The sequence below is a fragment of the Madurella fahalii genome (genome assembly GCF_045866475.1).
Source record: "Madurella fahalii IFM 68171 DNA, scaffold_1, whole genome shotgun sequence".
Classification (NCBI taxonomy): Eukaryota; Fungi; Ascomycota; class Sordariomycetes; order Sordariales; genus Madurella; species Madurella fahalii.
In genome coordinates, this window is record NW_027263971.1 from 5,556,892 (window position 1) to 5,578,499 (window position 21,608).

Here is a 21,608-nt window from a genome sequence, read left to right on the forward strand (position 1 = left end):
TCCTTTGAGTAAAGTCATGGTAGCTTCAGCTGCAGTAGCCTAAAACACGTTCCCCCCGTTAGGCTGGATCAGATTGGCTGAGACTGGCTCGGATTAAGGCAGCAACTGCTCGGTTTTGAAAGAAGAAATGGAAATTCCCAAGTCGGTGACCAGATTGGGGGCTTTGCAATGCAGGAAAGCGCCAAGATGGCGAGTATGACGGAAGGTGAGCAATTTTGACCATGATTGTGCAACACGATTTGCATGGGGAAACTCGGCCATTGGATATCAACTTCCCTGCTAAGATTGCACCCTCAGCCGCAATGCCTGTTGGGCAAACGCCGCAAAAACTTGGTGGGATTACGGTCTTGCGTGGGACAAAGGAATGAAAAGGTGCGAAACCAACCGCTTAACCCTGTTTTCATCTCACCGCATGTTGTTCTTCTGGATCGGCTCGACTCGCCTCAACACTAAACCCGTGCCGATATGCATCATGCCCTTGTTCCAATCCTTCTGGGCGTCTTTTCGCTCGTGTGGGCAGACAATACCCCACCCAAACCCGGCGCCGACCGGCGTGATGCCATGTCTCTAGAGATGGTGGCGCCCCCGCCCGAGCTTCGCGATGTACATGTTACCGCACAACTCGAAAGGAGGCAGCGCGGCCCCGACTTTGTAGGATATCTCCCACATTCCGGATACTGTAAGTTTGGCAGAGGCTGCGACTACCTACTAGTAGTATCAGTTACCCCGACTGCGGTGGAGGCGATGAAATGACTCACAGCACACACGCAGGGTACACGCAAACCTGTCCGCCCGGGAAGCGCTTCGGCGTCGACTCGGACCCCGGTTCTCCCTGGGCCGCGTGCTGTGACATCGGCGCCACCACGTGTAACTTCCCGACGGCATGTCGCGGGAACGACGTGCTCCACAACAGCGGCACGGCGAACTGGTTAGTTTCACCTCCTCAACTACCTGCTGTGGGGTAGACCATCCGTGGGGTCCAATCCCAAGAGTGACAGACTACTGATCTTAAGAAACAGCGGCACAGACCACTGCGACACCATCACGCTGCTCAACTCCCGCGGGGTCGCCGCCACGGGCATCCACAGTATGATAGGGTGTTTTACCGGCGAGAATTTCTACGATATGCCGAGAACGTGGTACCGGAATACATTCGCTCGTAAATACTCGTTTTCCTTTCCCATACAGAGCGATGGAGAGACTAATGGAAGATATTCCAGTAACGACATCACTTCCAACACCGACGACGATAAGGATAAGGACTACGATCTTGGCCACCGAGACTGTAACGCAGAGAGTCACTGTCATATCTACTAGTAACGCGGCGTCTAGTTATCTCGGGATCACTCAAGGCCAGAGGTTAGGATGGAGCTACTTGATACTACTTATTATAGCTTGTGCTAGGGAATTATTAGTATAAAGTGGAAATTAACGAGATAGTATTGACCCTATAAGTATCTCTCTCTAGCTTGAGGGCCCAAGATCCTTAAGAACGGTATTCCCTAGCTCATTATGAGAACTTTGACTCAAATGATAATGATTTGGTACTATTATAATCTCTATCTTAACGTCCTCAAGAATAAATTCCATTACGCTTTATAATCTATTATTGTAGAATATATTATTCTTTCTGTACCGCTTTACCCTATAAGGGTATGCTAGTTCTTCTACCGCTAAATACAAAAAGAATACTGTTTTATACAGTGAGTTAGAGACAACTATCCCCGTGGGACGAGGTTCCTCTGATCAGAGAGCCACATTACTAGATCGACGCTCTCGAGACTGGAACTCGCCGATGGCCCATTCTTCTTTTACACTATAAGTAGGGTTGTCCTTACCATTGCTCTTGAGACAAGACAACCAATACAATACTCTTTCCATACTTATTATAAGCTCAATTGACGAGCTTTCTTGGTGTACAAAGCAATCTGTCTCTGATTAGAGAGCGCTCTAACTGTATATGTTGTTTTGACCTTGTTTAGGCTGCAGAAACCCAATTTGTTGTAGGTATCGCTTGACCTGACTTAGTATCTATCTTGTCTATATGGTATTTAGCTACCTTTGCCCTCCACATTGTTTTGATGGGTACGTAGGTATAGATGTATATTTCTGTACTATTTTAATAAGAAAATAAATAAGAAACAAGAATAGTAGAAACTAGTTAGTTGTAAAAGAACGGAACGCCTTATAAAGGCACTGAAAACTCTTATCCTCGACTTCGGTTTCGCCCCCCCCCCCCCCCCCCCCCACTGTCTTCCACAGTGGCGGTTACATTTCCCTTAACCTGAATTCATCCCCTCAACCAACAACATTCCTGCGTGGGGTACGTGAGCTTGTACTAACGAACAGGCCAATAGCAAAGAGCAAAGACCTGCTAGTACTACTACACATCCTTACAACCCACACCTCTTACGGCACTCGGCCGCCTCGAGAATGGCGCCCTTGGGGATCGCCTCCCTGAACCGCGCGAGCTCCTCGGGTGAGATGGCGTCGCCAAACGAGCTTAGCACGAAGTCGTCGGTCTGGGTGAAGACCTGGGGCACGACCAGGGCCGCACCGGGGTCGTCCGAGGCGAACGCGGCCACGGCAAGCGCGGGCGTGCAGTCCGGGTTGACCTGCGCGTGGAACGAGCCCTGGGGGAAGATGGTGGTCTGGTTGGCGCGCAGCTCGGTGCGGATCACGCGCGGCTTGCCGTCGGCGTCGACCACGCCGCCCTCGGGAATCATCTCGGTGTACATGCGGCCCTCGAGCACGACGAAGATCTCGGCGGACCGCGGGTGGATGTGCAGCGCCGCCATGCTGCAGCCTGTTGTCGTGATGGTATCGATTAGCTTGGAATATTCCCGGGAGGGGGCCTGATTCTCGTGCGTCACTCACCCTCTGCTCTCCCGACCGTCACAGAGAGGCCGGTTCCGACGAGCGCATGGAAGTTCTTGCGGCTAGCGATGGGAACAGTAGCCGTGTTGAAATCAAAGACGAAGTCTTCGTTATTGGGGAGGATCTGATATCTATCGGCAACACTAGATATGATGCATATGCATTAGATATGGGGAGGTCGGGATGGGGGTTGCGTTTCGTAAGTCGTCGGCACTTACGAGTCGGCAAGCTGCAGTTGAGCAGGTATGCTAAGTTGAGGAGCCGCCGTCACTAAGGAGGACAAGGCTACCATGGCGGCCGAGCTGGCGATGAACTTGGAGAGCATTTTTTTTCGATGAATTAGACTTGGTGATGAACTGAGTGTCTGGCGAATGGAGGGATGGTGGTTGAAAATACCGTATCAAGGTATCTATAATCAGAAGCCTGATGCAGAGACAAGTAAGGTATTGACTCGGTCGAGGACGGCATCGACTGCTTTATGTACTTCGAGGAGTCCATGCCTTTGAGGATATGCCTCCATTGCGAACCTCCCTAATCCGGCAATCCCCACTCAGTGCGCGAATACGCTGCTTACTTGGCTGAATACGCGATTTGCCAACGCTTAACCCTGCGAGCCCAATAAATATACGCTGTACACAACCCCAGCAATAGGAATGGCTGGTCCGATTCATCTATAGGTCCGGAGCTTTACAACACGCCAGATACATAATAGAAATTCCGTCATCGGGAAGCCAAAGCCCTTAACCATTGGAGTGCTGGTTGCTGATGTGGTTAAAGTCTGTCAAAAGTTGAAGGTCACAGCCGCCTTGGCATCGCCGACGACTCTGCCAACATCCCTACAACAACAGCTACGACGGATGGGACGGGGGGAGAGAAGGGGTTCCCTACGCTCTGTCCGATTCCTTTCATGGGTCGGGTGGAATTGCCGGAGATTTCATAACAATCCGACATGTCCAGGAACAATATGCTTGGCATTCCAGCGATGCACTGCGCCGGATGTAACTCAGCCACTCCGAGACTTCCATATGGACGGAAACCAAGGAGAACTCTGCCTTGTCAATATCCTGCAAGATCCGTCACCATACGATCCCATCACGATTGCTTAATCCTCCGAATTCACCTCACGCTTGGTGGTTGCTTCTATGGTTAGGTCACCCGTAATGGATGGTGGGACAAACGTGGGTTACGGCAGCCTAGGCAGGACAAAGAGTGCACAAAAGACGGCAGCGTATTATGGGGCTGATGGGTACGTAAAGAGGGGCTCCGTAGGAGGCGGATAACGGACCTAACCCTACGGTAACTGTACGTATTAGTATGAATTATGACGCGGTTGAAGTAAATTATGGAGCAATACCAGCAACCTGATTAAGGCTTCAAGGTTCTGTTTAACATCCCATTCGGGAGGGCGGATAGGGTGGGGGAATATCCAGAGCGAGGGCAGTGGATAGCAGATGGGGGACTTTGAATACGGGATATTGTTCCTCTGTAACGGTCTTGTGCGCGTTACTAATTCTGCGGCCTTCGTAGATGCACCTGGTGCATCTCATATGTAGGTACCTACCTGTAATCAGAGAATGGGGTTCGTCAGCCGAGGAGGTCTGCGCCTTGGCCCTAACTACCGCGGTGGAACCTGGCTTCGTTTGATTTGCTGTGGGTTCGAAATTGGGCGGCGGTACTTGGACAGCACTTCTCATTTCTACAGGGTGGTGAAGTGTGAGAAGGGGGACGTGGAAGGAGATGATGGGCGCTAACAACAAGCAGCGTTTGCGAGGAAAAATGCCTGGCCCTGCTGTTTGCATGAGCCATGCGCCAAGTATTACGTTAAGGAGTTCTGTAAGTGGGTTGTCAATACGCTATTTGTGGGAGCAGCAGAGCTCCGGTAGCACCCGCGTGTTCTTGCCAACCTGTGCACTCAGAACCGTCATGTCGGATAAGTATCAGGGTATACGTAGCTGGGGTGTTGGAACTTTACCCAAGGGCATCTCTCCTGTTGATGATTTGAAAGTTGAAAGCAATCTATGTCATCGTCTCTCATAAGTCTGACCAAACTTATCTGCATATTAATCGCGATCAATGCTTCCAATCAGTAACTACACTGAATCACCCGAACGGTTGGGACGTGAATTAGCTGAGAGCAGGGTATTACTGAAAGCCTTGAATTGTTGGCGCAGCACCTGTAAGCTCCCCGCTCAGGGTGTAAGACTCGCACATATCCAAGATGTCCCAGAAAGTCACAACAGCATAAAGGAAATGTCGGTGATTTCTCTCCCGTCCCACTGACGTTGACCGGGCAAAAACAATGGAGACTAGAAACCTCGAGCGGCAGGTTGCTTCGGGCGCTATGGAATAGAGCAGGTTGTGGTCGCCATTCGCCAAGCATCGGTTCAATAGCATTGACTTGCGTCCAGCGCACAATCCCCGCTAAAAGTTAGGTAGTTCCGCAGCAACCGAAGTCGACCCATCCTGGGCTGCTGAGGATGCGGAAGCCTGTGGTAACGATGGCGCGGAGGATGAATGCGATGGAATTGCTTGAGCATAGTTGAAATTCGGCAACGGCCCGAAATGCCAACATCCACACTCTGTAGGCAGGGGTTTTGCAGGCGCAAGTTGTGCTCCCTTCCTGCCGAAGCCATGGCTTTCCCTGTTGTGCCTTTGGCACCCACGTCATGGACCTTTGGCGATCCGATAGGCCCGTTGCACATGATCATGCAGGCTGAGCCGCCAACTGAACGAATTTATTCATGCTGACGCTTCCGTATGGCCCAAACCAGCGCCCTATCAGGAAGACGGGACGGTCGCGCTTGGCAAAACGCACAGCTGGGGTTTTTGACCAAACACCTAGTATTAAATGTCTTGCCGCCGGCTTGCGGGTCTATGCTCTATAGTGCTTTATGTTGATTGATTAAGGTAGTCACCGATTGACTGGCAATGACCGTGTAGGACAGCCGGTGTGTTGCAGCGAGGTAGCGAGAGCGTAGCTGTACGACCGTCGGTCCGTCTGACCTTAGTTCTCTGGCCAACGGGATTCAGCCGCTCGACACATATTCGACACGCAAATGCCGTGCTCGCACCACATGAGCGGTGCTCTCGTCCTGCTTGTTCGTCCCGATTTTCTTGGCCATGCTGACAACCGTCACACAGACCGTTTTCCTCGGCGCATAGGGAGAAACAACGGCACCCCGTTAGTTCTGGCACTAAACTGCCGGTTCTCCACGAATGTCTCATCGCATCCCAACTGGGAAGCTGCAACTTACAAAGCACGCGGGCCCCCTCTTGGGATCTACTTATGCTGTTAGCTGCCGCTTCGGCCGGTCCCCTACACCACAATGCTACCCTGTGACCAGGCCGATCACAAACGGGCCCTTTTCCCTCGGCAGCAAACGGCCTGGTCCAGGGATCCATGACTTACTCCCTGGAGAATAAGGTTTGCGGGGTGCGGCTTGATTACCTGCTCTTTCACCTAATGAGCTAGAGAAGGGCACCTTGCCCGGCCCTGCCCCGTCTAAAGTCGGCCCTCCTTCACGTCTGCTGCTTGCCGTGGTGAGGTCTTTGAATATAAACCCTGCTCGCTCTTTGGCTTTATTTCTTCGCTTTAACTTCACCCTCAATCGCCTTGATAAGCTCTCCCCGTCCGTCCACACACTCCCTTGACTAAGGTACACTTTCCTGGATACTAGTAGTCCACCAGAAACCACACATCGTCATGCTTATACGATTCCTCTCTCTGTTCGCCCTCCTTTGGGCGTCTGTCAATGCAGCAGAACCCTATCGTCTCCTGCCGCCTCCGCTCGACACACCCTGGACCGACAGAGTCGGAACCAATCCTTGGCCACAGTACCCTCGTCCACAGCTTCGCCGCGATTCCTGGAATTCCCTGAATGGAATCTGGACCTACCAGGCTGCTGCCGGCGCCGGCGATATTGCCAACAGGCCGCCGTTACCTTTGGAGAAGGAGGTCCTGGTCCCCTCCTGCATTGAGAGCGGCATCTCTGGTCTTATGGTCCAAGGCGTGATCCACATGTGGTTTGGCAGAAACTTCACCGTCGATCCGAGCTGGATTGAGAACAATCGCATCTTGCTCAACTTCGAGGCCGTCGACTATGAAGCTACAGTATTCCTCAATGGACAAGAGGTTGGCTTCAACCGCGGAGGCTACTCGCGCTTCACTTTCGATATTACCGAGCACCTCAAGCCGGATGGCTCCAATGAACTGTGAGTCTTCATCTCCGCATTTGCGTGTACGGATCACTAAGGCCCATGCCAGGCTTGTGTTTGTGTTTGACCCTACGGACGACCAGAGCATCCCTCAAGGGAAGCAGACCAAGCGGCCTCACCACATCTTTTACACTCCCTGCAGCGGAATTTGGCAGACCGTATGGCTTGAGAGCGTTCCCGAAACCTACATCGCAACCATGGATGTCGCCGCCGGCATGGACGGAAATGGCAAGTGCCCCTTCGAGAACCACCACGATGATTTGGCGGTGGCTAGGTGCTAACCAAGAACCCAGTTGCCGTCACTGTCCACAGCAGCCACAATGAAAGCACGCCCGTCGAGATCTCGGTCATCAGCGCGGAAGGCAATGTAGTCGCCTCCCATAAGTCGGTATCAAACGAGCCTTTCGCCTTCAAGGTAGACTCACCGAAGCTGTGGTCTCCGGATTCGCCCACTCTGTACAACATCACAGTGAAGATGGGGTCCGATGAGATCCAGAGCTACACCGGGTTCCGCACTGTCTCGCGTGGCGTGATCAAAGGAGTTGAGCGCCCGCTGCTGAATGGCGAATTCGTCTTCTGGTTCGGCCCGCTTGACCAGGGATATTGGCCGGACGGTCTTCACCTGCCTCCGACGTTGGAAGCGATGGTTTACGACCTTGAGGTCATCAAAGATCTCGGGATGAACATGGTCCGGAAGCATGTGAGATACTACCCCAACATCCAACTTCGGAATCTCTCGGCTTTTGCTCACCGCGTCCTACAGATTAAAATCGAGCCCGACCTCTGGTATGAAGCCTGCGACCGGCTAGGCCTCCTCGTCATTCAAGACATGGTCTCGATGCGGGTGCACGACGGCGCGCGGCCCACCGAGGCCCAGCAACAGGAGTTTGAGCGCCAGCTCGAGATCATGGTCAATGAGCACAAGAGCTATCCTAGCATCGTTACATGGATGATCTACAACGAAGGGTGGGGCCAGATTGTCGACTACCACCCAGAGTTTGCGATCGCCGAGCGGATCCGGGCATTGGACCCAACCCGGCTGATTGATGCTGTCTCAGGCTGGCATGATCACGGGGCTGGTGATTTCTCGGTAAGTACCTACACACACACCCACATACACACCGCGATGACTAACATATGTTGCGCAGGATAACCACCACTACGCGGAGCCTCAGTGTGGTGCGCCCTACTTCTCCCTCCCCACCTCTATGTACGACCCCAAGCGGATTGGTCTCCAGGGCGAGTTTGGCGGAATCGGCATTCGCCCGGCAGATGAGAAGTACGTACCAATCTCCCGAACCCCTACCCACACTCTTCCCCGCGGATCATCCTACAGATCACCTGGCATGGCAAACTAACCTGGTTTCCCCCTCCCGTTCACCAGTCTCTGGCCAATCGAGACCGCGCTCAGGACGATCAACGAAACCTACGAGATACACGCCGGGATCGACTCGTACCACTACCGCGCGCACGTGCTGCTCGAGCTGCTCCGCCAGCAGGTCGAGCGGTTTGCGTGCAGCGGCGCCGTGTACACGCAGACCTCGGACGTCGAGGCCGAGGTCAACGGGCTGGTGACCTATGACCGGCGCGTGGTCCGCGTTGACAGGAAGCGGTGGCGAGAGGACATCCAGGCCCTGTACGACACCGCCAAGTCTAGGGTGTAGATGGGGGGAATGCAACGCACAACTGGGAGGCGGGGGTTGCAGGACCAGGGCTGGAGGGGAGGACTTAAAGAGGGGGGAGGAGGAGGAGGAGGAGGAGAAAGAGGAGGGGTAAATGGCGAAGAGAGCTATGACATGCGCAGGGGCACAGAGGACATTACCACCAGGCACGGCGTTGCTTCCTCGATCGGTAGTTCATCTTCCTTCGGAATACCTAGCAGCAGGAATGGAGGAATGGAACTTTCCTTGAACTGCGGTTAAACGCATTTACTAAGTGCCGGCATCTTCCGCTATTGCGCCTTTTCCAGTTCAAGTTTCTTCTTCTTCTTTTTTTTTTTTTCTCACGTCCCTCTTCCAAGACGGGAAGGTGCCATGTGATTCAGTCCCGCGGCTGGGCCTTGCCCTGATATTCTTGAGCTCGGGTTCTTTGCAATTTCCCCGTCCGAGACTCCCCCGCATGTTGAATACGTCATTACTATCAAGGACCTCGTTGTCGGTGCGATGCACATGCGGTGATGTCTTCCGCTCAAGGGCCCAACCTCGGACGTTACAATTTACAAGAACCGCATTGGCGGATGCGCAGGTTGCTTTTTGTCCAGGAATATGTTAAGAACGGCCCTTCTGATGTCGCACCATCCAATAGCACATGACTGTCAGGGTGGGCTCCACGCTGTTGTTACCGAGTATGCTTGATATTAATTTTTTGATTCACATGCACCTTGTCTCGATGGACCTCCATCGGTCCGACACAATGAGCATTGTGACCATTGCATGCATTTCAGAGACGCCGGCACTCAGAACACCCAAAGGCAACCATGCTATGTGAGATGGCATGTTACTGTAACCATCTCAATCGCAGGAAGTCAGAAAGCTCTGGTTACAACGAGTCATGCAAGTCTCAGCGTGATACAAGTCCTGCTTATGTTTACCGGGGGGACGAGTCAAGGGGATTCAAATCATGGAGTGAGCCCCATCCTCCGCAACTCAATGCAACAACAGATAAATCCGCCAAGATACTCAATCACACCGCCGAGTCGTGTTGCCTCAGAAACACAACACCTCGTGCGCTCCCCAGGACTCCACAGCCCGTCCCACATCCTCTGTGGCGCAATTGGCTAGCGCGTTTGACTGTTAATCAGGAGGTTGGAAGTTCGAGCCTTCCCGGAGGAGAGTTATCTCATCTCTCATCGTTTGATGAAGAATGTGGATCATTTTTGTTTATTTGTGGTTTGATGTTTGAGAGTGGGCTCCGTGCTCAGTTCCATTTCCTTGCATCGCATCGTAACTCTCGCAGGAACGGCGGACTAAGATGGCATTAAGCGTTTGCTATGTTACTATGGTATTGGGCCCGTAATATATTCCACGTATCAAATCTAAAAATTATTTAAACCCCAAAAGAGTGCGATTTCCTAAGCGAAACTGGACTTTTAAGCGTCTCTGAACCATGCACAAGTATTTCTTCTCCCATACTTTCAATCTCTTTACCTCTGTTCTACTGGCAAATCCAAGCCATGACCCTAATCCTATATCCCTCCTCCATCACTCAACCACCATCTCCAACAACCTTGAACCTAGAGCAAAAACGAGGGGGTAAGCAGAATGTGAGGTGGGGTTGCTATAAGTTCCGGTGCTACGGTATCGCCTCTCCGCGATGTAGATATAAGGCAATGGTAAGTTCGGAGAGGACCTCGATGTGATGTAGAACAGGAAATTTAGTTGGGATGCGTGACCGCGTCTCGGGATGACACAGTTGTGACTGGATTGGTAGGTGTGTATGTCTACCACCTACTGTCATGCGTCTCCCAACGCCTCAAGATGCCCGCCGGGATATTCTATCCCGGTATTCATCGAGCACCTGCTGCACCTCCTCTGGCTCAAAGTCGCCGGGATAGTCCACCACCATATCCCCGAAGCGGTTCTTCACCGTCGGATCTGCCCCATTGGCTACCAGGACCTTCAAAACGTCTAAGAACCCGTGCCGCATAGCTGTGTGCACCGGCCGGTCGCCTGAGAAGCGGTTGGCCATATTAAAGTAGGTCGCCTTGTTCTCGTCTGTGTCGAGAAGCTCAGCGAGCGTCTGTATAGAGCCTGCTTTACTTGTCAGTGCCATCCAGCGACCAAGCTAAGGGCGGGCGTATTGTACGTGTCTGGCCGGACTTGGCCGCTATGTGCGCTGCTGTCTGCTGGAAATCGTCTTTGCAGGCGAGCAGCACTTCAGCTGTGGAAGTGTTTTCTCGCGTCGCTAGGCTCTTGACGGCGGCACGCAGTTTGATGATCTCGCCTTGCCCCGCTAGGACGGAAACGTGGTGCGACTCCTGCGCCGCTATGTGCATGTTGTGAGAATTCTGGCAGCTTCGAGATTGTATCAATGCATCTTGTGAGGTCTGTCGCTGCGACGAGGTAACCGGGACTTGGGTGGAAACCGTCGGGCGCCCCGATAACAACCCGAGTCCGGGGCGCCGGACGTCCGGAGAGCACAGTTCAAATCTAAATGACATAAGCAAAGCTTAGGAGCTTTGGGTTACTCGCATGCCGCATAGAATCAAGAGTCTGCCATGTGACTGGCTGCTCAAGCACAACGCGAGTCAACTAAGTAATTATAATTCCAGAATGGGTACTTCAGCTAACTTCAGCTAACAACTCATTTGGGGAGAACGGACAGCAAGAGAAATGATTAGTTTATCGGTTTTGAGTGAGTTGCAGATGGATTTGATGAGCTCCATCATCTATGTGAGGCCATGTAGGGAACTCTGTAATGAATTTCATTCTGGAGAAGAGGCCGTCTAAGGGAGGTTGGGTCGTAGACCATTTCTAACTCGCGGTCACCGGCTCGGTTCTAAGTATCCTAGCTTGTCGATGCCTATTATATCGCTGTAGCATGTACGTCACGGCACATCGTAATTCAGCGTCCGGCCTATGCGAAGAAGTGGTGGCTCATGCACAATGCTTCTGTGTGACGGCAAGCGCGCCGGCGCAAGAATAACCCGGATGCTGCGGCCCTCCAAGGCGATAGGAATTATTCATCATATCACCACAGCATCGGTTTCCTGCTGACCGAAGTTGAGACTCTTGCATTGATCGGCGCGGAGAGGGACGGAGAGCCTAATACGCAATTCTCCCCAAGCACGATTACTCTGCCGTCAGTTGTCCCGGCAGATGAACCGTGTGCCCTGAGCGGTTGAGCTGCTTGCCGTGATCTTTGGAGGGGTCATCCGAACTTGGTCAGAGCGCACGCACCTCCCCTCACTTCAAGCCGAGCTGTGTCTCCGCCTCTACTTATCGGGCTCATGAATCATGAGCCGGCAACAACGCTGGCATGCCATCCTACCACTTCACCATTCTTCGTCCCAAACAGTCGGCAGAAATCCCTTCAAACGCGAAGGACATGGAACGCTGATTTCAATGTCGTTTCAATTCCTTATTCTGTTTAATTTTCCGACGACAGTCTGGTACCGCGCGCGTTAGATAACCCGAAGCCGACATCATCGGAGGTGGTAACAGAATGACCGAGCCGCTGTTGATAAAATTCCGGCTCTCTGAGTGGCTTCATTTCTCCTTCCATCTCTATCACTTTTTCGTCAAGAGCGTTATAGCTCGGCTACTACCCGTCGTATAGCGTTGTCTCGGCCATCTCATGTCATCCCTCACGAAGGATGCTGCTGGCGGTTGCTTTCTCGCGCTTTCCCCCGCTCTTCCCATCGTCCTAATCTTGCTCGGGTAATGAGACAATAGGGCTAGATCTTACCCTTGCTGTCCTTCGAATCGAGCATACATTGAACTTTGTTCTTGTACACAGTTGGGCATGGTGATACGTATGTCTCCATTGATCCAGCCTTGAACAAAGGAGGAACATACATTTTGGCTCGTTTTTGTTCATTTTGTACGGGCTCAGAAGGGGGCTACACTAAAACGGCAAAGCCAAGCGTCTGCTCTGTATCCGCATGGGTCGTCCGATTTCACGGTATGCTCTACGGTTATTATGAGTTACAAACCTTGTTGATCCCGTAACAAACAGTTCCAGTGCCTCCATAGTGCTCTAGCTCTCAACTATCGTGAGCCCCATCCTAAGGCCTCGCAGCCAACGTTTGCCGAGTAGGGCGTGCAAGTGTCTATTATGATGCTAGCATGCCCTGAATTTTAAGACCTATCTCTGTGCGTTCTAATCACACAATGGCTCCATCTTGCCTCTGGCGAACTCACTCCGCACTCTTGATGAAACCTCGCCCCATTTGTCCCTTGCATCCTGCTCCGAGTCAAAGGCGTACAAGGGTCGGTTCTAACATGCCGCCGTTAGCTGTCTCTCCACTCCCAAGCTTGGGAAATCCTGTTTTCCAAAATGTAGCCTACCTTGATCTTTACCATCTCCGGGTCAATGTCGACATCACCATCCACATTCTTCAACACATTATGCCACCGGTCCCTTAGGTCCTCGCCATGTGTCTGACTGACGCGGACCCGCGGGAACCGCAGCTTCTCATACGCCCTTGTCGCGACCCTGACCTCGTCCCTCCCCACAAGACTCAGACACACGGCCAGCACCCCGGCGCTCTCGGTCGCCTGGCTCGCTCCCTGCGCCGAGGTCGGAAGATGCGCGTGGCAGCTGTCCCCAAGCAGCACAATTCGGTGTGAGTGCGGGGATACCCACGTCGGAAGCGGTTTCCGGTAGCAGATCTTCCAGTCGAGACACTTGTCGGTCGACTTGATAGCCTCGCGGATGGCGGGGTCGATGTCGGCCACCAGGCGCCGCACTTCGTCCATGTCGCCTGGTTGGAACCAGGATTCTGGGACGTCGCCGTCGTCTTTGTGCGTCAGGATCCTGAAGAGAAGCAGGCTCACATCAGCGGATCTCCTTGACCTTGTTCCGGGGGGGGAGCGTCGATGCCGGGTTCCTGTCGACTAAACTTACCAATTAAACTCTCGTCCTCCACGTAACGTGTTCTGAACCACATGCGTGTCGGGCCCAATCCAGAAGTTGACTGAGTCCTCGCCGAGAAAAGCGTTGCGGGACGGGTCCGCCTTCATTTCCTCGCTCGGCTCGAAATACGCGCGGAAGCAGGCGTACCCGCTCGAGACCGGGTCGTCTTGGGCGCCGAGGACGAGATGCCGGGCGAGGGACTTGATGCCGTCGCAGGCCACGATGATGTCTGCGGTCAAGGTCTCGCCCGAGGCGAGGGTTAGCGAGGGTGTGGAGTCAGAGTCGCAGTAGGACGTCACGTCGCAACCCATGCGGATGGGAATGTTGCGCTCGCGGACCCTGGAAATGAGTCAATGCCGCTTGTCTCGGGTACCGTAGCAAGTTGCGAGACAGAAGTGAGACGCTGCTTGCACATACCACTTGAGGAAAGTGTCATGATAGTCGCCCCGGTGGCCAATGTAGCCAGCCATGTCCATCAGCGGCTGCTCGGCCAGTACCTTGCCGTCATGCCATCGCCGGATCTTCATGGTGGGCGCTTGGTTGCCGATTTCTTGGATCTCCCTAATGTTGCAACCCCATCGAGCAAGGAGTCTGTACGCATTCTCTCCCAGCCCAAGTGAGTCACCGAGTCTGTGGAAGTTGCGGACTTTGTCGAGAACAGCGACGACCTCGTGTCCATGGTGATGGAGGGCAATGGCTGCTGCACAGCCGCCCAGACCGGCACCAACTATGATGACTTTTGTCGACAAGGCGTGAGTACAATAACGGCACGAAGCGCAAGACAATGGCACACATACCCCGCAGAGGAGGGTTGTGGGGAGACACAACTCTCGAGTAAGGAACGCCTGGCACCTGATCTTGCTGCGAGCTCATGATGTCGGGCCCGGCTTCGTTGCACTTGATTCGTTGGCAGGGCTGTCAGCTCGGATGAGAGTGCCTAATTATTGTTAAAGGCTTTGATATGGTCGGCCGGACCCGGCAATCGTGGCCCTATCTTACCTCTAACTCAGCTGGCATGCCATGGTGCGGGGCAACTCAGAGTCGATGCTTATGCCACGGCAGTTCATCACAAGTGCCGCTTTGAGCCCTTGCCGAATTTGAAGATTTCGTGGAAAAAGAATCGCGGCAGAATGTAGGCATGGGGGCTCGTTGCCCCTCATGTTCAGCAGTTGTCCCTTGGTTGCATGCGGGGTTTTCCCCAAACTCGACCTTGATCTCAGTGCAGAGAATACACCCCGGTTTAAATACTTCAGTTTGATAGTGGTCTCCAACCATAATTTCCAGGATGGATTGCCCGTCTCCCTCGCCGAAGCATTATTTTCGTAACTGGATCACCAAAAGCTAGAGCTATGTCATCCAACTCGCCATATCCACCTCCTCCTACGCTCTCTTCGAAACATTCGGGTCTTCCCGAACGCCTGCTCGACGTTGGAATCGCGTCCAAAAATCGACTCCTTGGGAAGCGGACGCTACCGGAAAGCAGCCCCCGCCATGGCGACCTGCCGCGTCTCCCTCCCGACACAATGCGAGCCGAGTTTGATCAAGCCATTGATGAATTGAAGCAGATCCTTGGTGCTGGGCATGTCGAGATCAACGACAAGCCCTTAGTTGACGGGTGGTATGTAGAGCACCCGTAAGTCTAGCGTTGTCTTTCCTGATACTAACTTCGGCTGAAAGTACCGAATAGAAATACCCACGATGCCTTTCACATCGCCCGCCAGGAAGATATGGTCTGCAGCGCTGTTGTCTACCCCGGCTCGGTAGGAGACGTACAAGCCATTGTCCGTTGGGCGAATAGGTACAAGATACCCATCTACCCCGTTTCCATGGGAAGAAACATTGGATACGGGGACACCGCCCCGCGAGTCTCAGGAAGTGTTGTGGTCGACCTTGGCAGGAGGATGAACCGCATTTTGAATATTGACCCTGAGAACGCTTCCTGCCTCGTCGAGCCGGGGGTATCATACTTTGCCCTGTACGAAGAAATTCAGCGGCGGAAATTGCCGCTCTGGATCGACACACCAGACGTCGGCGGGGGAAGTGTTCTCGGCAACGCCATCGATCGAGGTGTTGGGCAAGTACCCTAGGTATTTTAGGTTAGCTATTTGGCTTCTAACTCTGGCCTCTTAGGTATACGCCTTATGGCGACCACTTTGCCAACCACTGTGGCCTCGAGATCGTCCTTCCCAATGGAGAGTTGTTGCGGACCGGAATGGGAGCATTGCCAGGCAAGGACGGGGCCGACAACCCGACGTGGCAATCCTTCCAGCCTGCATATGGACCATATTCTGACGGGATATTCAGCCAAAGCAACTTTGGCATTGTGGTGCGAATGGGAATGTGGCTGATGCCGGAAACGGGACATCAGTCCTATGTGATCACTTTCCCTAGAGAAGAGGACTTCCCGGCAATCGTGGAGATTATCCGGCCACTGGCTCAGCAACGGGTGCTTGGAAACATCCCGCAGCTGCGGCATGCCATCCAAGAACTGGCGACGACGGCGCGGCCCAAAACTGATTTTTACGACGGATCAGGGCCCATTCCTCGCGACATCATCCGAAAGCATGCTTCCAGCATGCCGCTGGGTGATGTGTCCTGGGTGTTCTACGGCACACAGTATGGCGACCCTACTAGCATCGCCGCCCAGCTGGAGTTGATCCGCACCGCCTTCTCCAAGATCCAAGGCGCCAAGATGATGTTCCCGGAGGAGCTCCCCCCTGAGCACTATCTCCATTCGCGCGTAAGCGTGTGCAGCGGTGTCCCCATCCTGCGCGAGCTCGACTGGCTGAACTGGGTCCCAAATGCAGCCCACTTGTTCTTCAGCCCCATCGTCCCAACGCGCGGACGAGACGCACAGATTGTGCACGACATTGTCGTCCGCCTACACGCCAAGTACGGCTTCGACCTCATCCCGACGCTTTGCGTCGCTGGCCGTGAGATGCACTACATCGTCAACATCGTATATGACCGGGCGTCGCTGGACGAAAAGAAGCGGGCGGCGGCTTGCATGCGCGAGATGATCGCTGAGGCAGCCGCCGAAGGGTACGGCGAGTACAGGACGCACATACTCTTTGCCGATATGGTGGCCGGGACGTACAACTGGGGGAATAACGCGCTGATGCGGTTCAATGAAACCATCAAGGATGCGCTAGATCCGAACGGGATTCTGGCACCGGGGAGAAACGGTATCTGGCCGAAACGGTTTAGAGGTAAGGGATGGGAGATCCTCGGAACGGAGGTGGAGGATGCTCTCGAGGGGAAGGGTATCGAGCCAAAGCTCGGAATGCACGTGTAGGTACATTCGCGACTCCCCTGGGTTGCGATCAGCTACCATGAAGGACCAGAGTATGAGGCTACGTCGTGAGTTGATTGAGTGGCGACTTTTGCGATAATTACTATTGTAGTTCCAGGGGTTTGAAGGGGTATGAACAGCTAATGTAAGCCATCTTCGGTTGCCTGCGAAAGATTGACTCGCATCAACCTACCGCGCTTATGGAATCCCCCCAGAAGCTCCAGGAAATGCACGAATTCCCCACAGATGGTTCTTCGGTTCGTTCCGCGCGGGGATTGGCGCTGAAGGTCTCCTCCAAATCTGGGCGATCCGTACACGAGCTGCAAGCTAAAAACGGACCCTCGTGTGGCAGATGGGAGGCGGTTTTCAGCCTTTCAGCCCGCACATTCGAGGTGCCAAGATGGCGTCTTAACAGAGAGCCGCGGTGCTGGTTCCCGGCCGTGTTAATGCCCTCTGCACCCCTGCCAGGCAGAGCGGTCCTCGTGAACATGCCACCGACGTGCAGGCTGCGGCAGAAAACCACGGGCCTCTTCCACGGCAGTTGGTCCAGTCACAGGGCAGCCACATCGGTTAAGAGCGTTGCTAGGCCTGAAATGGAAGCCTCCCGGCAGCAAACCCCCTCCCCACTCACCGAGGCAGAGCGATTGGCGGCCGTCAAGCTATACGACCTGGGGGACCGCAGCAAGCTCTTCAGGATGCGATGCCTGGCTGCGGAGAGGGAAAAAAAGAACAGTAATGCCACAAGCCTCTCTCCGCTCGTTTCGCTTCTCGATTTCCCATTGAATCTGCGAATCGTCATTTAAGTCTGATGACATCAGGTGGAGCACTATGATTTGACGGGGCTATTTTGGAAGATTCTGGATTGAGCATCACGCCCATGATCGTGACCCGCTCTGCTCTAGGCAGCCGACGCGCACTCGCTGCCCTGCCGGCCTACCCCACACTTTCTTGCTGAGCGGTCCGTTTCGGGCCTGACGACGCGAACTGATGGGTAAGGGACCGTGGATTAGACGCGATTGCGCATCCTGACCATGGTCATGTCCACGCTAACTGACTATGTCTTTTTTAACTAGATGCAAGCTTCCAGGCCGCCGTTCTAGATGGGATTGGTGTGAGCACCGCCGGTAATGACTCGATTGGCGGGTTCGCTCCGCAACCCGGCCACAGAGAGGTCGCTGTCGCCGACCACGATGTTGGCGCTCAGGGATTCGGAGATCCGATGGATCTCGATCTCGATTTCGATGCCATCTCGTGGGCTGGCGACCTGGACCCCTCAGCAGGTCGCCTCGAGCCGGAGCTGGATCTCAACTCGTACTGTCCCCCCATGACCGAACTCCCTTCGGATTTCCTCTTCGCCGAGGACGAAGGCGTCTTGCCCACAGTCCCTTTCCATGGCCACCAGCCTGGCGCTGCCAGCAACATGCAGCTGCTTCAGGTGCCTGGCCCGGTGCTCCCGTCACAGGCCTTCCCAGTACCTCAGCCTAGCATAGCATCGAGCGATTCAAGGTCCCTGGAAGACGGCGTGCATGACCATGACCTGGCCCGCGAGCGCCTGCGGAGGCAGCTGTCTCTCCTATCCAAGGGCTGGTGTGGCGACGAGATTCGGTTTAAGAACTGCGATTCGTCCAAGGCCGTCATCCTGCACAATCTGGCCATGGAGCTCGGGCTCAGCTACAACCACGACGTCAGAAGCCGTGAGGTATCGATGTGTCGCCTGGAGCCCATGGAGTCTGCTTCGCGGCCGCAACCCGCGCCGGGGCGCCTCTCGTCGTCCATTCCTCGGTCCTCGACCGAGCTTGATTCGACTCTGTGCATCCCGGCTCTACCCGTCTTTCCCGCTCTGCCGGTGCCGCAAGAAGACAGTCCCTTCACCGACGACAGTGATCCGCAGCCTGCTCAACCGACGTCAGCGGCCAAGGAACAGTCGCTATCACGCCATCCAAGCCGCAGTGAGCGCATAAGCGCCTCCATCAGCCAGCACGTCTCGACTCTCAAAACATCCATCTCTAAAGGCGGCCGACGTGGGCCTCTTAGCGAAAATGGCCGTCGGGACATGAGGGCCCTAGAAGGGGCCGGCGGTGCTTGCTGGAGATGCAAGGTCCTTCGTCGCAAGGTAAGCTTCAAGCCCTTGATGCTAACCCATCCTGACCGAGACTAACCTCTCCTAAAGTGCGACCCTGGAAGCCCGTGCCGGTGCTGTCTGCAAAGCGTTCCCACGCCGCTCGGGGAAGACGCGCCGCTTTGGCCCCTAATAGGTTGCCGCCGCGGCCCTCTGCGGGATTCGATCCCGACGCAACTGCTGTGTCCTGAGTCGCAGCGGCCGCAGAATCTCGGATCCGGAGCAGCGTTGGCACTTGCTCAGCGATGCCGCTCTGCAGATGTGGCAGATAGGTGTCTGCTCTCCGCCGAGAGCCAAAGACTAGCCGACATGAAAACCGTCCTGGAAGGTTCTTCGTATAAGCTGTCGATTACCGATGGGACCCTAAGGGACTCATTCTCTGCTTTCATCGAGGCTGGCCGATACCGCGACCGTGATTCCCTCCACACAAGCTATGCGTTGGATGGTGAGACGGTCACATACACAGAGCTAATCGCTATCATTGCTTGGGAGCTTGCCGAAAACCAAGCCCTTTTGCCCTTGCTTGAGATCAGATCGTGGGAAATTTTCATGGGAATGCTAGAAACAGCCTGCATCTACGAGTCCGAGGTCGGCCAGGTAAGTACACGGCCCTCTTCGGACAAGCAAAGCAACAACCACGGTGCTCACACGACCGCAGACATCGCTCGTTATGCTCTCCATGGTATGTCTTCGGCATTGTTTTGAAGCACTGCGGCTACACTCGGCCAACCTCCTCTCGCCCGGAGCCCACGAAGACTGCGGCGGAAGCCAATGCCAAGTCGAGTGCGTCCGGAAGCTCGGCCTTCGGGTCGCGGCCTACATCGACGAACTGTCATCCGTCATCTTCAATAAGGAGAACATGCGGGACAGGAGATGGTGGCTCTCGACCTTCTACAGCCTCTACATCCAGAGTTACGTGCGGCATGCCTTGATCACCATCGAGAAGCAGCTGCGTTTCCGATCTGTTGACGACGTCCCTGCCGAAGACCTTACCGCTTATCAATATCTACATCTCCCCGCCGTGTTATTCACCGCCGCCTCGGCCAAATACGACCCGTTGCTTGGTGGCCGGCTTCAGTATGCCTTGACCGACAACTCGGTCATCCCGGAAACCTCGGTTCCCGAACTCCATCATTCTTCCGCCCGAGTGGCCTGTGAGGTCGACAAGTGGCCCGACGCCGGCATCCGGACCTCGTACCAGTTCCTTCGAAAGCTTCTTCAAATTGGCTCGCTCGACTTTGAGCCAGGGCCCGACTCGGTTGGGGCAAAATCCCCGTTGAGTTTGAGCACTCCGTCGTCAGCTCGCGGCAAAGTCTCATCGCCAATTTCGCCCAGCTTCGTTGGATATGAAGGGCTCCGCTCCCCTAGGTCTTTCCTGAGTCACGGCAACAGAGACTCTTGGGGAAGCAGGGACTCGGCACCGGCGCCAACGGTATTCTCGAATAAGAGCTCCGAGAGCTTAGCCCGGTCCATGTCGACGGACATGACAAGCTTGTATGAGCCCTCCGTATTCACAGGCGTCTCGTTCTCGGAGAGCGTGATCGACTTGGACGCCGGGATGGGCCTGGGCATCGGCACGATCAACCCCACTGCGCTGTACGCGAGCGGTCGGACTTTCCCACCGCAACCGGCGACGTTTGATCCGGCCACGTCGGGAAGTTCAGTAAAGAGTGAGAAGACAGCCGTGATGCGCGAGTTGCCCACGCCCACACCCGCATTCGTCTGCAACTGCTGCCCGAGGACGCCGCGGCACTTCCACACGAGCGAGGAGTTAGCGTAAGTGATATCCCCCACCCCATCCCACACCCCGTCCCCGTCATTGTTCTAACGGACGGCGGGCACAGACAACACGAATCCGAAAAGCCCCACCCCTGCACCCAGTGCAAGAAACGCTTCAAGTCGCCGACCGAAGCGGAGCGGCACATCAACGCCATCCACCTCAAGTCGGACTCGTGGTCGTGCAAGGCGCTCGAGGACGCGCTCGTCGCCTTCCAGTCCGAGTCGTTCAACGGGGTCGTGTGGGACGTGTGCGGGTTCTGCGGCGGCGGATTTGCACGGAAGGACGGCGGCGTGGACGACGCCCACCAGGCCGAGCTCGTGTCCCACCTCGAGTCGGTCCACAAGATTGGCGAGTGCGATCGGAATAAGAAGTTTTACCGCGCGGATAACTTCCGGCAGCACCTAAAGAACACGCATGTTGCTAAGCCGGGGAAGTGGTTGAAGGTACTGGAGGGGGTTTGCAGGACGACGGCGGCGGCGGCGAGGGGTGGGACTTGATATCCGGGTTGACGGAGGGTAGATTGGGGGGGTTGTTTCGGGTGGGGGTTACAGATACCACTGGACATCTTAGATGGATGTCAGCGTTGGATGCGAGTGTTGCGAGGAGTACCTGGTGGCTTACTTATATAGACGGAGGGCCAGATCGAGCGGCCGGCGGCTCTCCACGACTCATTTACTCACTCCCCTTTCCATTCCCTTAATTGGAAGAGAACAGGATACCCTGGTAATGCCAATGTCAACATAGCATTG

General features: G+C 54.6%; 7 protein-coding genes and 1 non-coding gene across 8 annotated transcripts; 5 read left to right on the forward strand and 3 right to left on the reverse strand.

The window, feature by feature from the left end:
• Window positions 1-465: 465 nt before the first annotated feature.
• MFIFM68171_01693 (uncharacterized protein) lies at window positions 466-1,468 on the forward strand (the record flags this gene model as incomplete). Its single annotated transcript, XM_071057115.1, has 5 exons — window positions 466-679; window positions 772-928; window positions 1,020-1,159; window positions 1,221-1,359; window positions 1,456-1,468. 5 exons carry the CDS (start codon window positions 466-468, stop codon window positions 1,466-1,468), a joined length of 663 nt encoding a protein of 220 aa, XP_070913216.1.
• A 925-nt stretch (window positions 1,469-2,393) lies between these two features.
• Window positions 2,394-3,202, reverse strand: MFIFM68171_01694 (uncharacterized protein; the record flags this gene model as incomplete). The annotated part of the gene is made up of 3 exons (XM_071057116.1): window positions 2,394-2,806; window positions 2,878-3,020; window positions 3,096-3,202. The coding sequence occupies 3 exons, from the start codon at window positions 3,200-3,202 to the stop codon at window positions 2,394-2,396; spliced, it is 663 nt and encodes a 220-aa protein (XP_070913217.1).
• Window positions 3,203-6,580: 3,378 nt separating this feature from the next.
• MFIFM68171_01695 (uncharacterized protein) lies at window positions 6,581-8,756 on the forward strand (the record flags this gene model as incomplete). The annotated part of the gene is made up of 6 exons (XM_071057117.1): window positions 6,581-7,089; window positions 7,142-7,320; window positions 7,386-7,792; window positions 7,856-8,182; window positions 8,241-8,371; window positions 8,477-8,756. 6 exons carry the CDS (start codon window positions 6,581-6,583, stop codon window positions 8,754-8,756), a joined length of 1,833 nt encoding a protein of 610 aa, XP_070913218.1.
• A 1,093-nt stretch (window positions 8,757-9,849) lies between these two features.
• Window positions 9,850-9,923, forward strand: MFIFM68171_t9. The gene has a single exon. It is a non-coding gene; the product is annotated as a tRNA-Asn (tRNA).
• Window positions 9,924-10,563: 640 nt separating this feature from the next.
• Window positions 10,564-11,086, reverse strand: MFIFM68171_01696 (uncharacterized protein; the record flags this gene model as incomplete). The annotated part of the gene is made up of 2 exons (XM_071057118.1): window positions 10,564-10,841; window positions 10,897-11,086. 2 exons carry the CDS (start codon window positions 11,084-11,086, stop codon window positions 10,564-10,566), a joined length of 468 nt encoding a protein of 155 aa, XP_070913219.1.
• A 1,826-nt stretch (window positions 11,087-12,912) lies between these two features.
• Window positions 12,913-14,541, reverse strand: MFIFM68171_01697 (uncharacterized protein; the record flags this gene model as incomplete). Its single annotated transcript, XM_071057119.1, has 5 exons — window positions 12,913-13,029; window positions 13,101-13,569; window positions 13,660-14,007; window positions 14,086-14,404; window positions 14,466-14,541. The coding sequence occupies 5 exons, from the start codon at window positions 14,539-14,541 to the stop codon at window positions 12,913-12,915; spliced, it is 1,329 nt and encodes a 442-aa protein (XP_070913220.1).
• Window positions 14,542-15,017: 476 nt separating this feature from the next.
• On the forward strand, window positions 15,018-16,963 carry MFIFM68171_01698 (uncharacterized protein; the record flags this gene model as incomplete). The annotated part of the gene is made up of 3 exons (XM_071057120.1): window positions 15,018-15,301; window positions 15,356-15,742; window positions 15,799-16,963. The coding sequence occupies 3 exons, from the start codon at window positions 15,018-15,020 to the stop codon at window positions 16,961-16,963; spliced, it is 1,836 nt and encodes a 611-aa protein (XP_070913221.1).
• Window positions 16,964-17,553: 590 nt separating this feature from the next.
• MFIFM68171_01699 (uncharacterized protein) lies at window positions 17,554-21,356 on the forward strand (the record flags this gene model as incomplete). The annotated part of the gene is made up of 5 exons (XM_071057121.1): window positions 17,554-17,692; window positions 18,034-19,073; window positions 19,131-19,676; window positions 19,738-20,855; window positions 20,924-21,356. The coding sequence occupies 5 exons, from the start codon at window positions 17,554-17,556 to the stop codon at window positions 21,354-21,356; spliced, it is 3,276 nt and encodes a 1,091-aa protein (XP_070913222.1).
• Window positions 21,357-21,608: the final 252 nt, after the last annotated feature.